The 25,796-nt window shown below is 37.6% G+C and overlaps 1 protein-coding gene across 17 annotated transcripts in view; it reads left to right on the forward strand.

Moving 5' to 3' along the window:
- The window catches only part of LMO7 (LIM domain 7), a 130,256-nt gene that overhangs the window by 87,934 nt on the left and 16,526 nt on the right, over positions 1–25,796 (forward strand). For 6 of the 17 annotated variants that reach the window (XM_088159755.1, XM_088159757.1, XM_088159759.1 and 3 more), the window contains 15 exons: positions 733–1,020; positions 1,283–1,483; positions 1,952–2,668; positions 4,206–4,235; positions 6,550–6,667; positions 7,834–7,976; positions 9,275–9,734; positions 10,505–10,813; positions 13,648–13,762; positions 19,129–19,290; positions 20,731–20,834; positions 21,518–21,578; positions 22,793–22,834; positions 24,719–24,744; positions 25,055–25,159. In XM_088159755.1, coding sequence (XP_088015881.1) covers positions 733–1,020; positions 1,283–1,483; positions 1,952–2,668; positions 4,206–4,235; positions 6,550–6,667; positions 7,834–7,976; positions 9,275–9,734; positions 10,505–10,813; positions 13,648–13,762; positions 19,129–19,290; positions 20,731–20,834; positions 21,518–21,578; positions 22,793–22,834; positions 24,719–24,744; positions 25,055–25,159 — 2,881 coding nt within the window. Of the gene's footprint in view, positions 1–732; positions 1,021–1,282; positions 1,484–1,951; positions 2,669–4,205; positions 4,236–6,549; positions 6,668–7,833; positions 7,977–9,274; positions 9,735–10,504; positions 10,814–13,647; positions 13,763–19,128; positions 19,291–20,730; positions 20,835–21,517; positions 21,579–22,583; positions 22,641–22,792; positions 22,835–24,718; positions 24,745–25,054; positions 25,160–25,796 lie in introns of all 17 variants that reach the window. The other 11 variants (XM_088159761.1, XM_088159767.1, XM_088159762.1 and 8 more) reach the window with 9 other exon arrangements.

Genomic DNA, 25,796 nt, shown 5'->3' on the forward strand with positions numbered 1-25,796 from the left:
TTCTTGAGTTTCACCATTACCTTCGTGACTTCACTGTCTTCATTCTATTCCTGTTTCGGTCAACCTCAGTGGACGTGAAACGAATCCTGTAGCTTCCTGCAAAAATAGCAGAGCAGAGTGTGGGCTCACAAATCCAGCTTCCCTCCAGATCATCTATGAGTATGACAGTGGCTCTGATTCAGAAGAGGAAAGAAGGCTGCCTGACATTGTTTTGGATGACTTAGCAAATCGTAGATTTCTAGTCAAAAAGAGCCCTGTAAGCTCTGCTGCACCTGGACATCATTTCATGTTGCACAATGACTCTCCTAAATCTTGCTCGCGAGAAAGTTGTCCAGCTGGTCCACTAGCTGCAATGCTTGAACCACTGAGGTCAGAGATACTAATCCAAGAACCAGTAACTATTGCATTACCTAAATTGCAGCCCTTAAATAACTCCATAAAGTTAGTCTTCTAATCGGCATTTTAACACAGCTGATAATTTGATACGCTTTTTCTGTCAAATTTTGTATTTTTGTTGGAGGAGATAGGATGCTGATATAACCATTTAACTTCTTTTTAATATTTTTTTTGTAATTTAATATATCTTATTGTTTCTGGTGCTGCAGTGATGAAATTGAGAACTAATATGCTTCATTCACAAGGCTGAGCTCCTGAGCCAAAAAGCATGTCTTTGTGCATTCATTATGTCAAGTTGCTCCTAAAATATCTTAACTGATTGGATATTTTGAACAGTAACCAGAGGAGGCAGAGGCAATTGGATACTAAAGAGGAAAACAAACCAAGAGTTAACAATCCTTCACAATTATCTGGGTATTTTGATGAGGACGAGGAAGAAGTAGGCATCCCAAACATTGAAAAAGATGATCTTTATTTTCGCAAGCTAAGTTCTTCAACGCCAAATACAGTTGTTGCTTTTGACAAATTTCTTCCTAAGTTTTGGACTCCAGAGGAAGAATTGCTATGGAAAAAAATCAAGAAATCCTCTTTCAAACCTTGGTATAAAGAGATTCAAGGGTTCAGGTGCGTTTTCATGCATGCCTGTTTCTGTCCTGTGTGCAAAGCCTAAATAAAATGTAGTTCTATGACATAGAATTTTTAAATTTTCACTGCCAGTGTAGCAACAGGATGCTTTACTATTTTTCTTTTTTTTTAAATGTTTGAAATATTATTTTTGTTATACTGTTGCACCTGTTGCACTGTTGCCACTGTGCATTTTACTCCATGAATACACTTCATGTTTTTTTTTCTTTCTCCTTTGCTCATTCTTTGTGCCGCTGCACAGTAGAAAGAGATCAGATTCTGAGGATGAGGAATTTGCTTACAAACAAAGCTGTACCATTGGTACTAATCAACCAAGATCAAGTTTTGAGTGCAACAGTAGCTGCAGAAGGGATCAGAATTATAAGCCAACTGCTGAATATGTGGGAAGCTCATTGTCACAGATTGCAGAAGGAAAAATCTTGGAGTCTTCTGATCAGCCCAGGTTGATACTGCTGCATGAGCTGTTCTCTTGATGCATCAAAAATAAATGGCTGGATATGCAACAGCTAAATGAAATTAAACCATGTCCCATGATGTTGTGCTTTTTTGGTTATTACTATTTTGCTGGTTTGTTTGGTTTGGATTTTCTTTCTCTTTTAAATGTAGCCATAAGTTGCTGGCCTTCTGAAATGTGTAAATGTGAAAGTGTAACATGCTGCATAGGGCTACTGGCTTTGTGTGTGAGCATGTAAGTGTGATGTTTCTGAGCAGGTTAGGATGCCGGGATACCTTTGTGTTGGTTGGCGTGTGCTGCGCTACAGTCAGTGGTGGTGAATGCCAAGTGGTGTCGTCATTCTGCTTGGGATACTGGAAGTCTAAACCAAATGTATATTGCAATACGTTGTGATCTGCTTGTCTCTTGCTAGTTAATGATATTTTTACTTCCCTCCTTTTGTTTTATATGCTTCAGTCAGTTTTCGTTACTTCAGGCTCTGCAAAAATACACTGACTACATGTCTTCTGAAATGGAGACCAGAATTGATCCTACTTCTGGCCCTAGGCTCATAAAATGTAGAAAGAATGTTTCCTTTATACCAGGAAGCAAGCAAGGAGATGAGGAAAATGGATATCTATATCCAGATTTGGAAAACGATGATTTGTTCGTTCGGAAAACTGGGGCTTTCCATGTGAATCAAGTTGTTCTTCAAGATCCCCGGTATTTAAAGAAATTCTCTGAGCAGGAGCCTCCTCTAGAGGGTGAGATAATTCTGCAACCCAGAGAGGGCCAAACTGTGATTCCTGATTTGGAAAAGGATGACATGATTTTTCGTAAAGTCCTCTCTCAAAAAAAAGAGGTGCCTTTATCAGGTGCTCCTGACAAGTATCACCCAGCACTGTTTCCTGATCCGTGGAGTCTTCCAGAAGAGATCCGGTCCAAATTTCTATGTTTGCTTGAAAAAAATGTGGTACCAGAGGAAAGGAAGAGCAATGGCAGAGTGCTGTCACCGTCTTTACACCATAAGAAGGACGATATGCTCACCCGCAAGATTGAATCTTGGAAAGTGGGAAGCAATGTCCAGCCAGTAAATTTTATCCCAGGTCCATGCAGTGAAGAAGACTGGAAGAAGTGGGAAGCAATCAGGGAGGCCAGCAAAGTTAGACACAAGAAACGGCAGATGGTGGAGAGGTCAGGTTGTGTCCTGCACAGATTGAGTGCCCTTGAACCCTTCCCATTCAGAAAAGCATCATCCTGTGCTGAACCATTCATAGAGTGCCAGTCTGCTGTTTGTTCGTGTCGTCCTCGAACAAGCTTTTTATTTGCTTTGAATAGAAGCTCATGACTGCAATACCATATTTTCAACAAAAAAAATTATAAGGTTTTCTAGTTTCAGGCTGCCACTTTGGAGAAAAATACATTCTCATTCCCTCAGGCTCAAAGTTCTGCATTAGTTTCTTTCCATGGTTGAACTGGAATAGTTACTATTCAAAAGACTATGGAGGCTAGAAATATTTTCTTTTATTCTACAAGATAATAGGTAAAAACCTTTCTGAAACAAGTGAATGCTTTAAAGACAAATTCTGGAAACATGCATTCTGATATCCTTGCTTGCACCTAAGTTTAAAAATGCTTGTAAACTGTTCTGCCACAGTTCTGAGATGATTAGATGAAGTGAAAAAAAAAAAAGTGTTTTGCCTGCCCAAAGTCATGGTGCATGCAAGTTGTGTGTCTATGTAATATTAAAGTCCACCATGGCATATTTTAGTCTGCCAATACTATCCCCCTATTTTCATACAGTCTCGATTCATTCTTTCACCTAATTCTGTCCTGGAATCCTCAAAATTTCTCTTGTCTGACTGGATACTGTTTCTTAAGTACTTCCTATCTCTCCTTTGAATTTTGTATTTACTGGGGGAGAGTGGGGTTCCAAATGTTTACTTAGCTCTGAAAATACGGCATTGCAAGTTGCAGATCTCCCAGCTCTGCATCATTACTTTGTGACTAAGACACTTTTGTGTTCCAGTTGATATTTTGATGTTGCTGCATTTAATTTTTAAGCTTAATACTGTTAACAAAGTTTGAGCTTCACTGAGAAATATTTCTGAAGTGCTTGGAAATATTGCATGTTTTAAAAATCCATTCAGTAGAATTAAATAGCTGCATTATAAAATACTCATATTCAAGAATACTAAAAATCCTCTTGAATTGCCCTGGATTAGTTGTGTTCAAGGATTAATGTGCTAAACTTCTATATAGGGTCTTTTATTCTGATACACCTCAAGTATTACTTTCAGTTAGTATCAGAAATGGTTGAAGTAACAAGAAAACAAACCTCTGTAAGCCATGCTTTTTGTTGGGACTCAAGCTGGCATTAATTTTAATTTCTTGAAATGAGTCTCTTTTGAGCATGATGCTGTTCAGCAGCACTGGAATAAGTGATGCAGAAATAACACAAGGCTCTATTTATGCAGTATTGCTAAATGAAAAGTGTTGGAAACTTGCAGGCAGCCTTGTTCTGACAATTCTGCCCAACTTTGCCCATCATGCAAGTCCTGGTGTGTTTTTTGTCTGGTGTCCAATTCCTGATGTGTTATTCCATGCTGGCTGGTTCCCAAGCTTTCAGTTTCCCCATCACTTAGTGAGAGTGCTGGTCTGCTAATGGTGTTAATGTTGTTATCAATATCAAGACACTGAATCTTTTCTTTTTTGGTTTCTGATTTCTCAGACTGTTTCAAAAGCTTTCTGATGAGCAAGGGTAAGTTTTATAAAAGCTTGGATGATGATAATGCTAATTTTTTTGGCCTCTTTTCATCTTTATGCATGCACAGTATCTAAAAACTCATGCTGAAAACTTGTGCATGATGCTTTGTTGTTCTTTTCTTTGCAATATACTTAATGAATGTAAGAGATAAAAGCTATGTATATGGCAAAAGTTCTCTCTCCTGTCTCATGTATTCAAGTTATGGTTATCAGGCACTTTGTAAATCAGCTCTAATGTTTTATTCCTGCTGAAGTGAAAAATATGTTGTTCTGTATTTAAACTAAGCTTGAAAATATTCAAAAAGTAAAGGAATATTAACAAATATTTTATTTTGAAGGCTATACAGCTAGAATCTGAAAATAATTAACAGCAGTGGTATTTATCATGGGATTGGTGAATAGTCTGGGGTTATTTTATATCTTCCAGGTTATTGAATGCTCAGTGGTAAACTTGTAGATTTGTGTCATGGGAACTTAGATGTTGTTTATGATGAACTGCGACTCAAAGAGAAATTATTTTTTCACTTTTTGTGTGATGGCATGTTAAGTATTTGAGAATGCATGGTGTTCTAATGATTTTTTTTTTATTTAAATTTATTTAATTGTTTATTTGCTTCTCTATTTTTACCCTGAGGCAAACCTGGTAAATTACTAAATGCTTTCAGTGTGAAATGTTTCAGAAAAAGCTAGGTGTTAGGGGAGGGAGACTCAGAAGACTCAAGTCACTAGTTAGGCTTTTCAGTTTAGACTGAAATTAAAGCTAAGATCCAGTTTCATGGTATAAATATACCTTTACTCAGGTTATATTTTCTTTAGGTCGAGATTTTCATGTTTTGTTGCAGGTAGATATAGTAACTCAAGAGAAAGAAGTGGAAACTATAGTTATGCAAGTTTTCTTGAACTCATCTGCAACAAATGTTACAAATGTTACAAATAGTATACCCTTATGTAGTATTTGGTTACCCCAAAATAGTTCTATGTGTGATATAACTTAAGCATAAAAAATGAGGAAAAGAACTGTACAAGAAAAGAGTTTCTGCAATAGCAACCAGGTGATTTTTGCTGAATTTGGCACTCTTCTCATTCAGAAAATAGATAAGCGAACAGATAGGACAAGTTAATGCCCAAGCCTTTATTTATAGAGGCCAGAGGCCAGGCTTATGTTACCAAGGAAAGTAAGTTCAGCCTCTTGGGAGGAAGTGAGAGTCTGGTTTGTTAGTTCAGAGATCTCTTGGAATGCAACAGATTAGAGCAAGGCTCTGTACTGAATTTGTTTTGGTTTTTATCTGATTTTCCATCGTATCAGACAAGTGCCACATTTTCAAGTCCTGTTAGAACTTAGTTACTTCCCTCTATAACTCATCCTTTGGATAAATGCTTACAAAGGTAATTTTTAGTACTAAGAAACAAAAAACCCAAGCACCAGAAACCTAGTTTTCCCTTTGTATTACTCCACTGAACCTTATGATGAAACACCTACATTTTGCTTACTGTCTCAGAGCCTTGTGGTCAGATCTCATCAGGAGGCTTGTCCTGTATCTAAACTAAACGTCCTGTTATGTTTATCACTGTAGTGTGAAAGAATAAGGGAAAAATAGCATATGGCGGGGGAGAGCATTAAAGGTGAGCTTTGAGGAATTTGGCTTAAAGGGAACTAGCCAGTGGGAGTTCCTGGGGGAAACTGTAGCCGTGTTGAAGAAGCTAGCAGGGAGATGGCTGCGTTAGGCATCCCAACTTGAATGGAAAGCATCTCAGAGGCTTGGGAAGGATCAGCATAGGCTAGTGGAGCCTGTGACATCCATGAACTGAGGATTTAGCAGTGAGTGACTCAATCTTTTGGAAGTGTGCATCAATAACTGGTTTGATTTTATGATTAGCCTAAGGAAAGAACAAGAGGTGATACTGGGACAGGAGAGAAGTCAAAGAATGGGAATTTGCATTTGCAGATAGGGGATGCCTTTTGGGTCAAAGAAAGAAACAAGATCGATAAAGAGAATAACAAGTTAAAATAGAAGTAGCAGTGTTCTATGAGGAGCTCAATATGGATGATCAGTGTGGAGATGTACAGAGCTGCTTATTCCCTTAACCTGATTTTATTTGCTCAAATACCCAACTAATGACTTGTGTGTTGGCACTACAGCACATCCCAGTCTTTCTCATTCAGCTGCCCATGTGTTTCCTGCTCCGTTCAAAATAACACTCGTGAGCATTCAGTTGTACTAATATGAATCTTTTCTTTCTCTGAAGGTTTCACTCGTGTAAATGAGGGCTAGGATGTTATAATGCTGAGTTCTCTTTTCCCTTTCTAGGAGTAAATCTTTGAATGATGTCAGCGCAGATGAGCTGCAGACACTGCGCAAAATCCGATATGAAGAGCTGCAGAAGATAAAAGAACAGTTACAAGAACAAGATCTAAAGTGGCAAGAAGTAAGGACTCCTTTTCACCTGTCCTTGTGTGTCCTGCTTGAAGGACTGAGTGTTACCTGCCTTCAGTGTCCCAAGTAAACAAGCTTCAGCATGTGTGCAGCAATTCATGGGGCTGTCTTCTGAAACAATAATCTCATGCAGATACTAGAGTTTGTGGGGATGCCTGTTTAATGCAGAACTGAAATGATTTTAAATATCCTAAGTTTCTGATTAATGCTTCAGGATAAGGCTTGTATGTATTGTAATAAAGCCTTCAGGCATAATTTCTGTGGACATAAAGAGAAGTTGGGGCATAGTTTCTTGTGTTATCTGCAATTTTTGAATACTTCTTTTGGAGAAATGATTGGAATGTCTGAGTATTTGATCCTCTGGGAGAAAGGGGAAGAAAGAATACTTCCTTGTGCAAATTCTTGAGGCTTCTATCCCCTAATAATTCTGTCTTAAATCCAGCTTGTAAACTGTATGGTAGCTTTGCACAGCATCATAAGCATATCTAAAGACTTTTCAGTTTATCAAAATCTCTGCTTGGCAGTGAGTATCAACAAGAAGCCAAAATTAAGGACAAAGCACCAAACAAGAATTTCATAGTTGTTTGTTTAAAGCATCTCAGTTCGAATATTCTGTACTTTCCTTAACTCAGCTCTGGTATTTCATGGACAATATTGCCAGTTCACATTGTGGTTTTACACAAATGGAGAAACTACAGAAATATCTGTTTTCAATTTAGAATTTAAGGCATATTTATTCTCAAGCTAGTGTATCAGTCTAACAAAGCAGTGATTTGGAAAAATAATGATATCCCAAACTCTAAAGCCCTCAGCAAAGAAATACAGATGGCATTTGCATTAGTTTTCAGTTATGTGTGATTGTGTGAAGTATTTTAGAATAAAATTGAAAATGTTGAAGGGGGGGAAAAGTAGGCCAAATTGCATATAGTCCAGTAATTAGAATTGTTAACTTGATCCAGTGAGCCTGCAAACCTAACTACAACATGAGTTGTCATGTTCATGTCCCCTTTATCATTTAGGGGAAAGTTACATGGAAATGTGGCTGTGATGTGCACATGCAAATAAAATCAGGGTAATAAATAGCTTGTAATGGGATGTCCCTATAAGTCTGAGGCCTTGAGAAAATCTGATGGTGTACATTAATGTTATTCTAAATAGGATCTAGCAAAATGGAAGAATCGTAGAAAGAGTTACACTTCAGAATTGCAAAAGAAAAAGGAAGAGAGAGAAGAAATTGAAAGGAGAGCCTCTGAGGTGTCTGGAAGGAGTACCAAGTCACTGAAAGAAATGCAGCAGGAGAGGTAATGGTCCTAATGGGAGTATTGTGTTTAAGAACATAAATCTGAGCATTTTTATTCCTTTGGATTTTTGAGCCGCTTTTACCAGCAAGTTGCAATTGATTCTGCAGAGATCTTGACAATTTTAGTTGCAAAATAAAATGTAGAAATCTAGGCAATTGAAGGGCTGAATATGGTTTTCTAATGCACTTTTTGCACAGACTGTTAAACAGTTTTCTCTATAAATGGTATTTTACTCTGCTATCCATAAATAAAAGTATTGAGAAGTCAACATTTGCGTTCTCTTTAAATTAGTTAAAACAATAGCACTGATCTGGATAGTTGCCTTTTTTACTCATGGATAAAGTTAACTATTTCTTTTCCTTCTACCACTCCATTTGCTATTTCTTTAGCCACTGTGGAGAGCTGCAGTCAGAATTTTGATATATGTCACAGAGCTGTAAACTTTTACTTGATTTTCCCTTCATCCCTAATTTTTCCTCTTGGTATTTATTTTCTGAAGAGTAAAAAGTATAAACTGAACAGTACCATTTCTAGTTGTGACAGTCTTGTTTATGTATTTATTTCAAATGCACATATGACTCAGCTGAAGGTAATATGCACATGACATGTATTCATAATATAAATAAGTCCAATCTTTTGGTTTTCTTTAATTTTAAACTTATTTGTGAGGACAAAAATTAGTTGCTTGAATGAAAGTATGGATTCTAATTGTATTGAATGTTCAGTATTGACAAGAATTTTCTAACTGATGAGTTAGATTACCCTTGTAGTGGTTGCTCATTTATGACAAAGGAATTAATTACAGAAAATAATAATCAGCTGAATTTCAGGGCACTGTCTTATTTAGGTATCTAAAATTCAGCATTTTCATAGAGCAGAAACACCAAGCAAAGTTATACAGTTCAGGCAGTGTTATGGGGCTATCTTGTTCTTGTTCTTTGCTAAATACATCTGAATTTCTGAGCATGTGTAACTTTAATGTATCTCTATCTATATAATTTATAGCTGTGTTTAGCTATATTGTTTTCTTGACAAAGATTTCCTGTCATGGTGGACGCCTGATAATGTCAATGTAGTGTCTGAGTATTATGAGAGTGCTGAACTGGGGAGGAGGTGGAAGAAGAAAGATTTTAAAATATATGAAAGCACTAATACATTCAAATGATGCTATTCATTTCAATTTACTGGAGATGTATTGTTTGGCTTATGCTCTGCCTTATGCATTTACTAGTTGAAAGACTTTAGGCTTGCCTGTTTGTTGGGTCACTTGGGTATTTTAACAGGCCCTATTCCCATAGGGAGGAGAGAGATCAGGACTCTGATGAGCAGCAGAAGCAGGAGCACAACTGGGCGTATTCACTGAATGATGATGTGTTCAGTGAAGAAAAAGCACCTTCCACAGCCGCCAAAGATTGGTCAGCAGGCAAAGATTACCGTTTGGAAGAAGACACTTCCTACAGCACTAAGGACAGCAGAAGAGTGTACACCACACAGGCACCCAAGGAGAGCCTGCCGGAGAGCTCGGCTGCCCGCGAAGCTCGCGCTCTGCCGGAGAGCCTGGCGCAGGAACGGGAGCAGAGCCCGGCCCTTCTGTCCACTCGCTACTCAGTGAATGCTCAAACTGGGTCAGCTCAGGTTTCAGCTTCTCTCCCGAGAACTTACCAGAAAACTGATACATCCAGGTTAACATCTGTGGTTACACCAAGACCTTTTGGTGTCCACTCAAGAGGAATCTCGTCACTTCCACGGTCGTTTACGGTAAAATTCCTCTTCATTCCTGAAGTTTGTAAATGCGGGGGTCTTCTAGCTAGGGGAATAGATTTAATGTTTTGGTTTTATTTAAAAAAATGCCTCCTGTGTGATAAAGGCTATGTTAATAGATCAGGCAGTTCTGTCGTGGCTTAAGATGTTTACTTGTGTTTCTGTGCTTAAACACACTCCTAGAATTAAAGCTGGTAACTATATTTGGTAAAATATTCTTTTTGTTACTTGTAGTAGGTCTCCTTTGTGTGCTTTATCAAAACAACTGTTGTTGGAGGTAATTATCTGGAGCCGGGTTAACATAATTAAGTGTTAAAGATAAATTTTTCAGGTGATAAAAGGTTCCTCTGCTCTGCTGACTTTGTTGAAATTGAAATTTTATGCTAGGCTAAATTTTGTCTACGCTATAAAGCACTGAAACAATGAATTGATTCCCCCCTGCCCCATTACTATGATGATTTTCATAGTTTTCTCCTAAATCCCTATTTGTTTCAATTTAAAAAGTGGTAAGAATGTAAATAATAATAAGCAGACTTTAACAAGTTTATCTTATTATGGGTTTATCTTATGGGCTATTTATTCTGCAAGCATTTCAAGAGAAAAAAAAAAGAAATTTCTAAGTAGGTAGTTAACAATGGGTACAGGAACCGGAATTTGCTTCAAAGGGGGAGGTGGTTTTTTTAAATATAAAGATCGCTGAAAGAGTTAAGGATTGGTTTGGTTTTTTTTTTAAGCACATGTTTACCAAACTGTCATTTTTATCCTAGATGGATGATTCTCAGAAATACAACGGAGAAGTAGAAAAAACTAAAAGAACTCAAACTTTGTTCACCAACACGTCCTTTTCACAACCAGACTCTGCACACTCTCTCTCCACTGATGCATTTGGAAACAGAGGTGAGGAGGGAGAGGAGGAAAAAGGTGTCCAGTCAACACCTCCTCCTTTAAAGTCCCAAGACCAAGATGCTGGAAGCAGTATTCCTAGGCCAGAGTATGGCATCCCTCCTGATTCTCTTTCACTTGCATCTTCTGCAGAAATTGCGAGTTCAACAGAGCCTAAGGATTCAAAGTCCATGGTAAGTGTGGAAATAATGTGATTACTTGGTGTAACTGAATGCCACAGCAGAATAAAAGAGAAAATAACTAAAAGTGCAGCTAATGCCAAGTATTTTTCTGTTAGTAAGAAGACATCTCAGAGACCTGCTATTTCCCTTGATTTAATTTAGGGGAAAGAGAATATTTGGGGAAGAAAAAAAATAAATTTCTGAATTTTTTTCCTGTCCTTTTTGTCATCTGCTTAATATTCTTTATCATTCTAATTTGGAATAGTTATTTTACTTATCATTTAATGCTTGCAAAATATTTTGCTGTTCTCCAAATTAGCACATTGTGCACGTCATTAGGTGTTACAGATGAATTATCTGAGCTGCTGTAGCATTCATTTGCACTTTTAAACTGGTGGTGGAAAATAAAGATCAGCTTTTCAAAGGCTGGTCATAAACATCAGTATCATACTATCCTTTTTTCCATCTGTTGTGGCATGGACTTTTTTTTCTTTTTTGCTATTTACTTGAATCTAATTTATGTTCATGTTAATTTTGAAGTAAATCATCTCTATTTGCATGCGCTTATTGGAAAAAGGGTTGGGTCTTTCAGTGTTGTTTTTGAAATATGTGTGTTAAGTGCTGTTTCCTCCAGTTGATTGCATGTTTCACCAACAATAGCTTTAATTTTTGATACCTTTCTGTACTATCTGATGATTCAATTCATAACCCTTGACATTCATAACCCTTGCATTCCTGATCCTGCTGTAAAACTTAATTGTGCTAGTTGCTTGGGTGAAGGTCATACGACCTTGGATGCTGATTTATAAAATCACTTCCCATACCACCTTTTTAGAAATTAATTTGCTTCCAAACATTCTTCTTCCTAATCACTTGTGGAAAAGAAATACATTGCAGTTTAATACCCCGATGCCTCTTGGCCATTGTAATGAATTTATCATAATTTTTTGAAGCTGTGGTTGCTGTATAAGGAAAGAGATCATGATCTTTTTTTCTGTGTTGTAGCAAAAATAGGCAGAGGAATTCCTGTTTTAATCAGTGAAAACTGACAGATTCATTATGAGTTCTTAGTATCTGTTTAAGGAAGGCAAATGAGAATAGTATGTACTAGGTCCATTTGTTATGACAGAAATTTTTCCTCCTACAAGTGATTTATATGGTGGGGTATTTTATTTTTTTTTTTTTAAAGTTAAAAGATATCTCCTTTGTGTTATATAATTTAAGAAGGTCTAAGTTAAGGAATGCAAGTTCCATTTGACATATTTGTAAATCATTGCCAGAGAGATTGACATGGTTCACTAGTCATCAGGGCCATAACACCAGGTCTGTGAGCACTGTTTTAGAGATGACCTATAAAAATGATAAAGTTCAGTGTACAAAGTCACATTATTCCTCTGACAAGAGATAGATCTGAAGAGTCATGTTGGGATGGTGGAAAAAAATAAATTAAGACCAGTAGTAATTGCCAGGAACACACTCAAACTCTAAAGGTTTGTATGTTCTCCAGCCCAGTGTGCTAACCTGTTTAGTACATTCACTTTTAATATACTCGCCTAAGGACTTGGGTTGTATGGGAGCATTTGCAAGCCAGTAGCTGTGTTGTGAAGAAAAGACTTAATTTCTACCCTGGGCTGTAACAGGGAGTGTTTTCCCAGGAACATTCCTGTAACATGAGGCCATACCTTGGGATGATGCCGTGTGGTGTTGTTTTCTTCTCTATCCATTGCTCGGGTGCTGCTGAAACCACCTCTGGCTGCACCTCCCTGAGACTCTGGCTAGCTGCATCTGCTCATGCATGCTCACTGTAGCTGCCTGTTGCATCCTACCAACATAGGAGCTTAGAGGAATTGGCATAGGTCTCTAGACTTTTAAATATTTTAAGTTAGGGAAAATGAATCCGACTCTTCAGGAAGGCAGGTTTACTAGGGAGCTAAAATGTAGGTGTACATTTAATGCATGTGTAAAAACGTGCAGGGTCCTTTCCATGCAGGTTTTGCTGGAACATAGCTATTTGTTTGACAGAAAAATCGATTTTTTTTTCTTTTAATGTCAATGTCAATGTCATGCTGATGAAGTGCATAGCATGCATTTGGGTATTTTAGTGGTTTTTAATGAGCTCACATTAGAATGTTAATGTATGCAACACATGCTCTTAATATAGTGTGGGATTGAAAGCAAGTGTTACAAAATACTTCCCCATTCAGATATTCTTGTTGTTTAAAATGGTGATGTTAGATTTTGATTCAGATTCTGAAATGTCCATTAAAGTCAAAGATTGGAATTTAGCTAATTTTGGTATTATTTTAATTATCTAAGGTCTCTTTACAAAATCCATAGCAAGCTGGTTGTATTTCACACAAAATCAAGAAGACCATTGTCCACCCAAATAAACGTAGTTGCAACATTGAGCCTAAAGCCTAGGATATGCAAAAAAAAAAAAAAAGATTGATTATGGTTATCTAGTTTTTTCACATCTCTGATGCTCTCTGAGAAGGCAGTACATGTCACAAATTCACAAGACAATCCATGAAGAATCATTTAGGGGTTTAATTTCCTCCAAGTTCTTAAATTTTTTAGTGTTGTGTTTCAAAACATTTAAAATAATAGAAATGCAGAGTGAAAGATACATGTAGAGAAAATAAAAATGCAAGCTGAAAACACACCTGTTGGAATAAACAGCAAATGAGTTAGTTAACTGACTTCAATACTGTTTCCTTTGTCTGTGATGCTAATAATAGATGATTAAAGTGCACATTGTGAGCAGCCTCACTTATTTAGAGGATAAACTTTCCCTCATTTAGATTCCTGTGATACCAGATACTGTAGTGTCATGTTTTATTTTTCAGGAACAGTTCAGTGAAATGAGAATCAGTATAAACCAGAGACCTGGCCACAGTCGCAGCTTTGGGTTTACAGCAAATTGGAGTTCTTCAGGAGCCATTGTACAGACAGTTGAAGAAGGTAAATGTGTATATACAAACAAATTTTATTCTTATGTTTAGTTTGCAGTGGCTTCTAAATTGAGGCATTTGCTGCTAAGAATGCCGTGAACATTTTAGGTGTAGAACTGAAAAGTCAGTATTTAGTTTGCTGATACATTTCTGTGAATCCTCATCTCTTTAATCTGGTTGAATTCAGGAATACCAAAATGCATTTTCCTAATCAAGGAGGGTATAAACCTGATTATTTTTTCACTGACCGTCTTATAGAAGTGTATTTACAGTATTTACTGGCTAATGATGACTTGTAATATTCAGACTGTTTCTTTCAGCTAAGTTCACTTCTCATGGTTTGTAAACACTTGAAGAGGAAACTTAGGAGCTAATACTCTTTATTCAATTTCTTCTGTCTTGGTCATGCTGAATTTTTGAGGCAGCTCATGTTTTTAAGTAGTTGCAACTTCTAAAGTGATTTCCAGTGCAGGTTTTTTTCAGTTGTTTTAATACTGAGGGAAAACAAATATTTTTGTCTTGAGATGACACATATATAAGGTTTATTTCTAACCTTTAATAGTCTTCTGCAGAGAACAAGCTCAATATTTTTAAAAAAAGCAACAAAACCCTAAGCAAATTATATATAACGCTTGTTTTCTAAACAATGGTCTTTCCCATTGCCTGTAATACTTGAGGAATATTGAATTGCGCCATTCTTTCCACCTAACACAAGATCATCCTGAGAAAGGAGAAAAAACTGGAAACTTAACTTAGTTAGCCCTGTATTATGCTTTCTAAAGAGGAAACAATAGCATTTAACATCAGTTAATGAGCAGTCTTGGGGTTTTTTTCCTTATTTAAATTCAAGAAGTGAAGAGGCCTTTCTTCACTATATCTGTACTTTTCACAATTAGATTTTTTCTAGAACAGCTCTCCTTGAGGCACGGTCTGTCCATTTGCACTGGCGGCTGAAAAGGAGAAATCTGAGGGTAGTGAATGTTCCTGCTGGTTGTTCACAAAGATCCACATGGGCTCTGTCCCAAGGTGAAGGTGAAGGCCTTGTGGTTGTTATCTTGGTTATACTTTATTACCATTCTCACAAGGGAGAGTACAAAGTATAGATTGAACTGAGAATGGACTGTATCTCAGTGTTCTCGTTTGTAGCCTGTGTTCAGCACTTTTTCTTCCAACAACTGTCTCATCTTGTATCTTGATTCAATAGCTGTAGCTCCATTTAAAGAAATGAAGGATGAAAGAGGAGGATGACCCACTGGAAGAGTAATACATGTTTTCAGCTAGGCACTAGGGAATGTTGTGCTTCCTATTTTTAAGAATAAGTCACAGGATGATTCAGGTTGGAAGAAATCTTGATCACCTAGAGCAATACACTGCTCAAAAAAATGTCAGGATGGAATTCAGGCCAAGTGGCCTAGGGCTTTTACTCTTGTGGGTTTGAGGCCCTCCAAGGATGGAAACTGTGCAGCCTCTCTGGGCATTATCCTCTCTGAGAAAATTTTCCCTGCATATCCAGTCAGACCGATGTTTGTCCCAGTTTATAACCACTGTTCTGTGTTTTCCTACCATAAATTTCAATAAAGAGCAGGCTTTCCCTTCTCAGGGACTTCCTGGTGTGTACTGGGGGGAATGATGTTAGGTTCTCTTGCAGCCTCTCTTCTCCAGGCTGAACAAGCCCACACTCCTCAGCCTTTCCTCATGGGTCAATTGCTCCAGCCCTGACCATCCCAGTACTTTCTCATTTAACTTGCCCCAGTTTATTGATGTCTCTCTTACAGAGGAACACCAAATCTGAACACAGTATTGTCAGTGTGGCAAAAGAAGTGCTGAGTGAATGGAATGGTCACTTGTCTTAATCTGTTGGTCATGTTAGTGTTCATACAGCCCCACCACTGCCAGGGCCCCACAGCCTTGCTCTCCAGCCCATCAATGCCCAGCCTGTACCATCACTGGGATTAGTCCTTTTCAGGAATAGGACCCTGCATTTGGCCTTGTTAAATGTCAGGTTCCTGCTCTCGAGCAGCCTTGCCCTCCAGTGTATTGGCCAACCTCTCACTTTTGATAAGATTTGAAAACTTGATAAGGGTGTGTTTTACCTCCTCCTCCTTCTGCTTACTGGTGAACACATTATAAAGAGAGTAGGTCCCTGGATACATCCTGATGAGATCCACTAGTAAGGGCTGAGTAAGAGCCATTAACCACTTCCCACAGAGCCTGACAGCCCAGCCAGTTTTTCACCCATCTAGTTGTTCCACCCTGTGCAAAATACCATCCCAATTTTGATACCAGGATACTGTGGAAGATCATGTCAATTGTCTTTAATTAAAGACAAGGTGGATTGTAACCACGTCTCTTCCCCCATCCACAGAGATCTAGTCAATTCATCTTTGAAGATAACCAGGTTGCTCAAGTGTGATTTAGGCTTGGCAAATCCAAACCAGCCATTCTAGTCACCTTTTTCTCTTTCTTGAGCCCAGAAAAACCACCCAGGGATACTTTCTCTGATTGTGTTGCCTTCTTAACTAGCTGTATGATTTTCTTGAGATGATACCCAGCATGTATAATTTTTGCTATTTATAGATGACTCTGTATTCTACATATGCTATTCCTTTAAGAAACTCCAAGAAAACTACTTGGTAGGCAAAACTAACTTCTTGTAAGTGTTCTCAAAAAGTCAAGTAACATATATTTCAGTGAGACCTATTTACTATATGTAAAAAATGATAGTTCTCATTTTTTACAGGAGTTTTCAACCTTTACACTAAAAATTATGTAAATAGAAAGCCTTAAAGTCATTAATCTAGACATTGTTCTGCCAACTTCTCAGTGCTATATAATCTTTATTGTTTCAGTCCTTTCCCTTTCACTTTCCCTTTGCAATAATTTTTTGAGATTGTGTTGATATAGGAGTGCGTGTCTGATCAAACACTTGCAGTCATATATGACAAAGTAAATTTGACTCACATTCTTCAAGTTTTATTTTTTTTTTTTCCTATCATTAAGATAGTGTTTATCTACTGTAACAACAACAGATGGGGATAGGTTAGAGATAACTTAGAACATGTGGAAAATTAGTGTTTGGTGATTTTTGTTTTTACTGGGGACTAGTAAGAAAGAAAAGCCTTTTACCTTCAGGGAAACCTATGAAAAACATAAAAGCAGTACATATTTTATGTAATGGAAATTAAATCCTCTGTAAGAATATAAAGAAATTATTGTTAATTGCTATAGTCTTGGAGGAGCTGGACAGAGAAAGACAACTGGTAGAATACAACTTTTGGCCCCTGAGTTTCTGGCCAGTCTCTCTGAGCTTCTCTGGAGGTGAACAGAGCAGAAGCCCACTACAGGCACCCTGGCTGGCACTCTTGAGAAGCCTTTTCTCCAGAGACTGTGGAGGGAGAGCTGCTGGCAAAGTTACAGGCCAAAAATTGAGCAGTGTAAGTTATTCTGGCTATTTAGGTCCAGATATAGAGGCTGCTGCTATTCTTTCAACCTGTATGGTTGGAGTGTGGTCTGGATATGCCTTTCTAGTAACAGTATAGGAAGAACTGTGCAATCTTCCACTCCCTTCCTTTCCTAAAACTGAGTCGAGATACACTGTTCTCAGCTCTGAGCCCAGTCTCATCCCTGACAAATTATTTTAATAAAATGAACACAACTGTTTTTTGGTTATTGGGGGCTTTCTGTCACAAGACAGAAATTATGAGTTGTGATGACTGTGCTAGAGCTTTCCTCGTACCATGAGCATAAGGCTTAGTCCAGATATGGTTAAACTATATGGTTCTAAATATCAGACATGATTCCAAATGTTACATGATGTTGTTGAAATTAGTCACTTCAGTATTAGTATCTTCAATCGTATTCTTAATAGTACCTTCCATTAACAGACTTGAAAATCCGTGATTCTTTAACATCTTCCTGACTCCTAGAGATGCATGTTGGTTCCAGTTAAACTATTGTCCATGTTTCTTCCTCCAGATGAAAACTCTACCTTTTCTTCTACAATACTGGTTAAAAGCAATTGATACTGATAACTGCAAATTTAATTTTTAGTCCATATTTTAAGTATGATGCAGAAAGATATAATATGGAGCCATGTTCTTCTAGAAGAGTAGCTAGTGTGGATTTTTAGTGACCTATGATGAATCATTATTTGGTGCAGTACTAGGAAGCATAGCATTTCTTAATTTCTTAACTTTCTCGTGTGTGAAGCCATCTGAATCCTTAGTGCCAGACTTACAGCAGCATTTTCCTAATGAATCGAAAGACACTCAGGATGAAGCATATGGTGTCTAAATTTTTCTGTCATACTTGTCCACATTTGTTTCTAATAATGTAATAGGGCATTGTTCTTGGTATATTTTAAGAAAGATGTGTGGATTTCACTACTTACTTTGGAAAATACTTCCACTGTGTAATTCAAACTTGTTTTATTAACAGAGGGTTTATTGCGCAACTCTTAACTATATTTTTACTTGGCATTTCTATTTTCTTTTCTGCTAAGGGAATAATTCTTAATGTAAGAACCATTCATATGTAATCCATAAAATCTTGCTTGGAGAGTTTGAGTTTCTCAGCTCATCCATTTTCTGAGTTAAATAGGGAAAATGTTTATGAACTGGTCCTCTATGTTCTCTGTCCTTAGTCTAGTGAGATTGCTTGCCAATGTGTAGCAGATGAAAAAAAGAATAAAGTGCAGTCTGTCTTGCAGAATATCAGTAGATTCAAAGTCCAACCTGCCATTAAGTTTGCTCTTCATAGATAAAATAAGCAGAATCCAGAGAAGTCTAGTGAGACAGTCCCCAGCAATATCTTGAGTACAATTACCAGTCAATTCAGAGCTAGCAAATTATTCTAGCAAAGTAATAAAGCAGCATGCTCTTGTCAACAGAGCTCAGAAAATGTAAATGACAATATGAAAAAGCCAGCTTCTACTGGCTTAAATTAACAAAGTACAGGCCAGTATTTTTTTGACAAATAAGAGGATTACCCAAACATTGGCTGAATTTCAGCTAATCATTGGCTATAGACATTGTGGTGCTGCCTCTCTCTCACTATCACAGATTATAAAGGTAAATTAGTGAAGGGAAGACTGAACACAGAGGTTGTTTATTAAATGGGCTAGCCAGAATCTGAAGAACTACAAGTCTGGAAGACTGATTTCTTTATTGTTCCCATAAGTTCTAAATTTAAAAGCTACTTTGATACTGAGTTTACTGAGCTTCTGTTACAGTGTAGTGAATTTTTCTAAGACTTTCTAAATATCCACTATTCAGGGTTTCTTTGAATGTTTTCCCAATCCACTCTCTTCCAATCAAAACTGTGATAAAAAGAAAAAATATGAATGGAGACATAACAATTTTCTTCTGTTTTCTGCAGGCAGCCCTGCAGCACTTTGTCAGCTGCAGGTAGATGATGAGATCATTGCTGTCAACGGCACAAAGGTTTCACATATGGACTATAGTCAGTGGGAAGAGGCCATCAGCAGAGCACTAGAAACTGGAAACCTGGTCATGGATGTCAGACGATATGGAAAGAATGGTGAGTTGTTTCGTCGGGCAGATACTGTATGCTCTGTAAGGCAAATAAGCTTTGTCTCTGCTGTACCTGACAGCTGAGAGTCCTTATTACCCTTACAGCAGTAATACGTATCTAAGCTAAGTAGTTTGCCAGTGTGTCTGTTGCATTTTAACACAACTTGGCTTTTTTAACTGCTTGTGCATTAGAAATGTCTTGACAAGCAAATCTGCAAAACATTGAACTACTGACATCACTCTTGTGCTCTGCCCTGTTTCTTAGAGGATGGACAGGTAAAAAAGTGTGCAACCAGCACAAAGAGGAATCTAACGTTTTCTTTCCTGCCATACCACAAGAATGAATAGGGTCTGATCTCTAGAGGATAATAATTTTTAAAGGCCCTCTCAATCACCAGCTCTCTTTCTTCAGGGAAGGAGGATCTTGTGTTCCTTTCTTCAGGGAGCATTTGAAGTGAGATATGATCTTGTGGGTGACGTAGCACTTGTGTGTTATGATTCTGGCCATTGACCCAAATATTGTGGTGCTGTAATCTCTCCAGAATGGTACTACACATTCTAGGTAGGGAGAGTTTCCATCCTGGCTTGACAGCCTTGTAGCATATCTTGACTTGCCATGGTTTAATCAGGAAACCCTTCCAAAGTTCTAGAAGAAATTTTGCAGAGTTTTAAGTGTGACCAGTGACTGCCTTCATAGTATAAATACAAAACATTCTTTCAGTGGGAAGCTAGGTTAATACGTTACCAGCAAACTGGGGTAAAAACAGTATGGTTAGGAAGAGACAAGAAACAAATCACTTTATAAGACCTAATACAACTGAAGAGTGAGATTAGTGGCAAAAAATTAATTGAATAAAATTTCCAGCAGGGAGGGGAGAAATGATGGAGTATATGAGCAGAGCATCATTTGTCTTTGCCTCATCAGTTTGCTAGTTTAGTTTAGACTGCCTTTTCTTCCCCCTCTCTGTGCTTCCTGATGAGCATGGACATGAAAATGACCCTTCCCTGGATAGTGTATGAGTCTCATTGTACCCTGAGTGAGTAAAGTTGGAAGAATTTTTTCAATCCTTACTAACACTAATGAATAGTTTCCAATGAATGCTAACTCCTCTAATGTTCAGCTGCTATAGCACATATCAGCAAAACATCTGGCAAACTTTTACCTGGCTTATAACTAACACTTACATTTTTGGGGAAGGCGGTCTGCTATAAATGCCCTTTTTCCTGTCTTCACAAATTCCACCTGATTTGTGTGTCCTCCTCTTCTGTGTGTTTTTTGTGTTATTTTGATGTTTTCACTAGCTATTGTTCTGTTCTTTGACGTTGCTGTCTATATTAATTTCTTGATCCTCCACATACCAAAAAGATTGGGGCAAAGACCTGCCTTCCCTGCCACATGTAAGGCATAAAATCCTCAATCTCACCAGTATGGCTACCAACATTATAGGTACATCTGAAAATAAATGGATTGATGCAACTTCAGGAGGAAAAGTTTCAAATGCTTCCACCATATCCACAAAAAGAGATTTCTCCAGCAGCCTTCAAAGTTCTGTGAGTATGTTTTTGAAGGTTCATGGTAGTTGGGGGGAGGAAGAAAAAATGTAATGTCTTGATAGTGGGAGGATGGTGAAAAGAACTTGTTCCTTAACAAGTACCTATACAAGTATAGGACCCTGCATCTGAAATATGGAGATGTATCTATGTATGTATTAAGGTAAATAAGACGTTTTAAGGACTTTCTACTGTCTATTTTTGAGAGAACACTGATGAATGATAAATATTAAAACATGTGCAGACTATCTTTTGACTGAAAACTATATATATTATTTATTGTTCAGAGAAGACTTTGTCCCTGAATTATTAGTCTAAATGGAAGTTGCAGCCCCAAAGAACAGACGTGTTTGTGCTTTCAAATTATTTGTAAATAAAAGCCTGCCTGCCAAGGAGCTGAAATAGGAAGATCTTATCTTCTGGCATTTTCTTGCAAGCTAATGTTTTTCATTTCTGCAGCAGTTCACAGGTGGTTATTGATTCCTTCAAATGCACATGGTACCATTATTATAAATTACACTGAGGAAGTTTTAGATTGTTTTGTATCTTTGCATAAAATGTTATGAAGTGTTTCATGACATACAGTTCCTGTTAGGAAAGATGCATAGTTGGGTAAACTTCCACAGATCTAATGAGCCTAAGGCATTTATTAATTTATTTATTTCTTTGTTTATTTATTTCAGGATACAGAAACCAAATTGATAAATGGAATGCAAGGAGATCTTGGCTCTAATGAACAAAGAGGTAAGCCACTGTTGCTTTTTATCTGCTAATTGTGTGGTTTGCAACAAGCACTAAACCTGGGATGACTGGAAGCGTTATACAGTAGGTGAAGTGAGACCTTAATGAACTGAAAGCCAGACAGATATCACAGAGATCTTGTTGCATCCAAACTGGATGTAGTTTGCTTCCAGAGTTTGCTATGCAGTTTGAGAACTGACAACAAAGCTGCAACAAAGCCCCTTTCTCTGCATTAGTGGCTGGAAATGTAGTGTGTGGTGGAGTGAAAGAAGAAGGCACGTATTGTAATTGCTATGCATTGTATGGAGACTGAGTTAGTAGAGTATTGACTTATTTCATGGCCCAGGAAGAGTGTAGAGTGCTCTTTTTTACTATTTTTGCCTGCCTCTTTCCAGTTATAAGGTTTTGGGGTTAGTGGCAATTTTCACAATTATTATTTTACTTTTATTCCTGGAGAACAATATTGATGATTCTGATATGAATAATAATTGCATATGATGCTATGAGCAGTTATAGCCTTATTTGACAGCAGTGAGCGAACCCAGGTATGTATACTTCTAATGGAATAATAATCCTTAGTAGGAACTTTGTATTTCGTTTTAACTTGAATACAAATGGCAATTCATAGAAAAATTTCCCCAAGATATTGCTTGCCCTCTGATGATGTTTTCTGGTGGCCTTAAGTGGTCATTAGGCTCCTCATTCCAATTTGGCATCCCAGTCAAGGATGCTTAAATTGGACAGGGAGAATCTGAGCCCAAGTTTGACACTTCTGCTGTTTTTATAGTTATTGTTTTTATAGGCTGTTGTTACTGATAAAATTAAATCCAAATTAGTATATGATGTAACCTCCTAAGGTTTTCCTTTATGTTTCAGGGCCTTTTTGTTTTTCTGAAGTGATGTTGCAGTGTATGGGAGGTCTAACAGAAGTTTTTTGTCCAGTGGTTACAGTCAATTAAAAAAAAGGCACCTAATTGACTTGTTTGTATTTTTGTATTTTTCAAATAGCATCTGAACCTATTTCTTTGAAAAACTTAAAAAGACGGTCACAATTTTTTGAACAAGGTAAATCAAAGAGCTAACATTTCATGTACTTCCATGAAATTGTTCCTACTGCACAATCTCCCTAACAAGTCTGGTGCTGGGTGCTCTACCTCTTCAGTGTTGTTTCTGCAGTTACAATGAAGCAACATAATTAATTTCCCTTCTTTCCTCAGGGTCATCAGGTTATTCTTACAATTCATGGGTCTACCTTTGTGGTAATGGGTCTTTGCGTGTTCTCTTATATCTATAGCTGTTTAAATCTCTTCTGTGTCGTTCATACTTTTTTTTTTCCACTGGGTAGAAGTAAAAAGGGTGGCACTCTCTGTTCAGGTTTGCTACTACCTACAAACCAAGAATAACGGTGAATATTCCAGCAGGGGTTAAGAGAAGATCTCAGAGCTGTTGATGAAGTATTTAACTCTGGATTCAAGTTTGAGTTGCAGCTCTGTGCTTTTGTGTAAATTCGTGTAAAAAGACATCTGCTGGCTTTCCACTATGTGATGTTGTCACAAGATCCCAAGAAGACCAATATAAATTTTGAATTTATTATGCTAGCATTTTTTAAAATGGCAATAAACAATTTTGGTTTTGTAGGTTGCTTTTCAGCGTTTTGCATGTCACAGCTCACATACTTCCACTAATGTTGTATGTCTTATGCTGTCTGTGGGCTATGTATGCCTTGCTGTTTTGCTGTAGCCTGAAAGAGTGAAATTCTGGCCCATTGGAAGCTCAACTGAGTTTTGCCAATGATTTGAGTAGGGCCAGGATTTTGCTTTTAGTGGTGATGATTTCTGGCTTTTGCCAGAAGCGATATGTGAAGTGCCACAGCATTTATCTGTGTTTGTGGTTCTGTTTGCTTTTAAATACTTCTGCTGTATCTGCAGTATGGTGGTATTTTGTTGTTTGTTGGTGTTGGGGTTCTGTTATTGTTTGATTTTCATTTTATGGCTGGAAGAAATTTGGTTTTTCTTTTAATTATTTTTATAACAATATTTGAGGTATTTCACTTGTGCTTGAGAGGGAGGACAAGGTTATATTTCTAGAGTGCACGTTCAGTACAGCTTGTTGAACATGAAGATTCCTGCGGAGTTCAGCATAAGCTTACAGGGGTGAGAAGAGGGGAGCAAAAATAGGTGCTCTGTATACTTCCCTTTAATATCTCCTGGGCACAATTGCAATAGATGAAGCTGATTGCCTGATTTTCTCTGTGGCTGTTGTGATCTGACAGTGAAGACAAAATTGTGTATATATAGAACAGATGCTAACCTGTGACTCATTAGAGTATTTTGTATCCTAAATTTGATCTTTTTTTCTACTTCATGTGATTATACTTCAGAATAATGTTGAAAATTTTTTCTTTTATGTTTTTTTTTTTTTAAACTGAAATTTGGACAGCTAAGTAACAAGTACGCTGTCAACAAACAAAAATAGCAACAGTGCTTAAGAAATGATTACACTTAAATTTGTGTTTCTCCCTATTTTCTCAGCTTTTAATAAATTAGCATAATACACATCTCTCTCTAATGTCACAGGATGATTAAGATAAAGGCCTAGTGTGATAGCCTCAAAAAGCAGGTTTGTGGTGAATGGTGACAAGTTCACTGAATTCAAGTGTGCTTTTGGAAGTAGGAAAAAAAGAAAGTTGGAGAGCAGAAATACGTGGTTTTGTGGTAGAGAAGTTGCCAGTGGATGTCAGTTGCTCTTAATTCATGCCAAGTGCAGTAGATGAATAGCTTCTCTAACCTTGTGCAGTGTTCTGGGTATTGGTCATGCCATACAGTTGAGTGTTATTGTTATTTCACAATAATAATAATAGGAGAGGTATAGTAAAGAACCTTTGTGTTGCTACAGTGGGAGATGTACTGCTAATTCAAGAAATTGCTGATGGCACTTGTAAGCATGCAAAGCTTTGAAACAATTGAGCACATTAGTTGAAAGCACCTAATAAATTCTGCCCTCGAGAAAGTTCAGCAGGGCAAATGCAAGCATGTCTTACTAAGGAAGAAAAAACTAGTCCGAAGCTCAGACTTACCACAAGTCTTGCAGTACTTATGTACGAGTCTAATTATTTGTCTTTTTTTGCCTTCCAAATCTCCCAGGAGGCCCAGAGCCTGCAATGCCTGATGTAAGTACTATTTGTGAACTACTAGTTGGTTGTATAATCCTAGTCTTTTCAAGAAGCTCTCTACTTTTTATTGCTTTTTATACTGCTTTACAGTTTTGATCAAATCTGAGAGTACTGGCTAAGAGTTGTTTTCTCAAGGCATGGCTGCTTTCTGTCTGTTTGGACCAAAGGCTAATTTATGTCTTTGTCACTATAAAGCTCTAGTGTTGGTAATGGCTTCTATTTCTCACTCTAAAAAATATGTTTTAAAATGTAGAGCGTTGATTACATGGAAAGACGATAATGTGATTTCATTTCTGTGCTATATTAGCTCCCAGTCCCATCCATCAGTGCTCCTAGTCGTCGGGTTTGGGATCAAGAGGAAGAGAGAAAACGACAGGAAAAATGGCAAAAAGAGCAGGACCGTTTGTTGCAGGTATAATTAAGCTCCATAATGATGGGCTGTCAATCCCCTGTGTGTAGCAACAAGGAAATAAAAGTAGCACATGACTTCTGCAATTCTTCTTCCTGATGGCCTGGGGAGACTCTCAGGTGCATTTTCTGGCCTGCACAGTTGCACACAGTAGGAGTTATTCAGAAAAAAAAGGACAATGTTCTTGTGAGCTTCATAAAATCAAACGTGAATGTGTATTCACTACAGCCAGAAGTGCTCAATCTTCAGAGGCTGATATGTTCTTAATGACAACAGAATTTAAAGGATAAGTGAAGAATTAAGAGGTCTTCACTTTTGAATATGAATTGTAGTTTCTCCCCTTAAGGAAATTGCCTCTAGCCTGAGTTTTACATTCAGTTAGTGATACTGCCTTGTTTCCATATATGAAGAGGAGGCAGCCAGTACCACGGTTAGGTGCCTGGTAGAATCCTGTCATTTAGCAATCAGCTAGGCAGTTGGTATCAAGCTGGTTCCCAGGACCTCTGAGTCAGAAAGCTGAACCTGCTAATGCAAAACCATTTTGATAACCAGTAGCTAGAGCTGGAGGGGGGTGTTGTATAGGGAAGAGGCATTGTTTGTGGTCTTAGGATAGCACAAAAATTCTGCAAAGAGCTCAATT

This window comes from Sturnus vulgaris, chromosome 2 (assembly GCF_052056855.1).
Source record: "Sturnus vulgaris isolate bStuVul1 chromosome 2, bStuVul1.hap1, whole genome shotgun sequence".
In the NCBI taxonomy this organism is placed as follows: Eukaryota; Metazoa; Chordata; class Aves; order Passeriformes; family Sturnidae; genus Sturnus; species Sturnus vulgaris.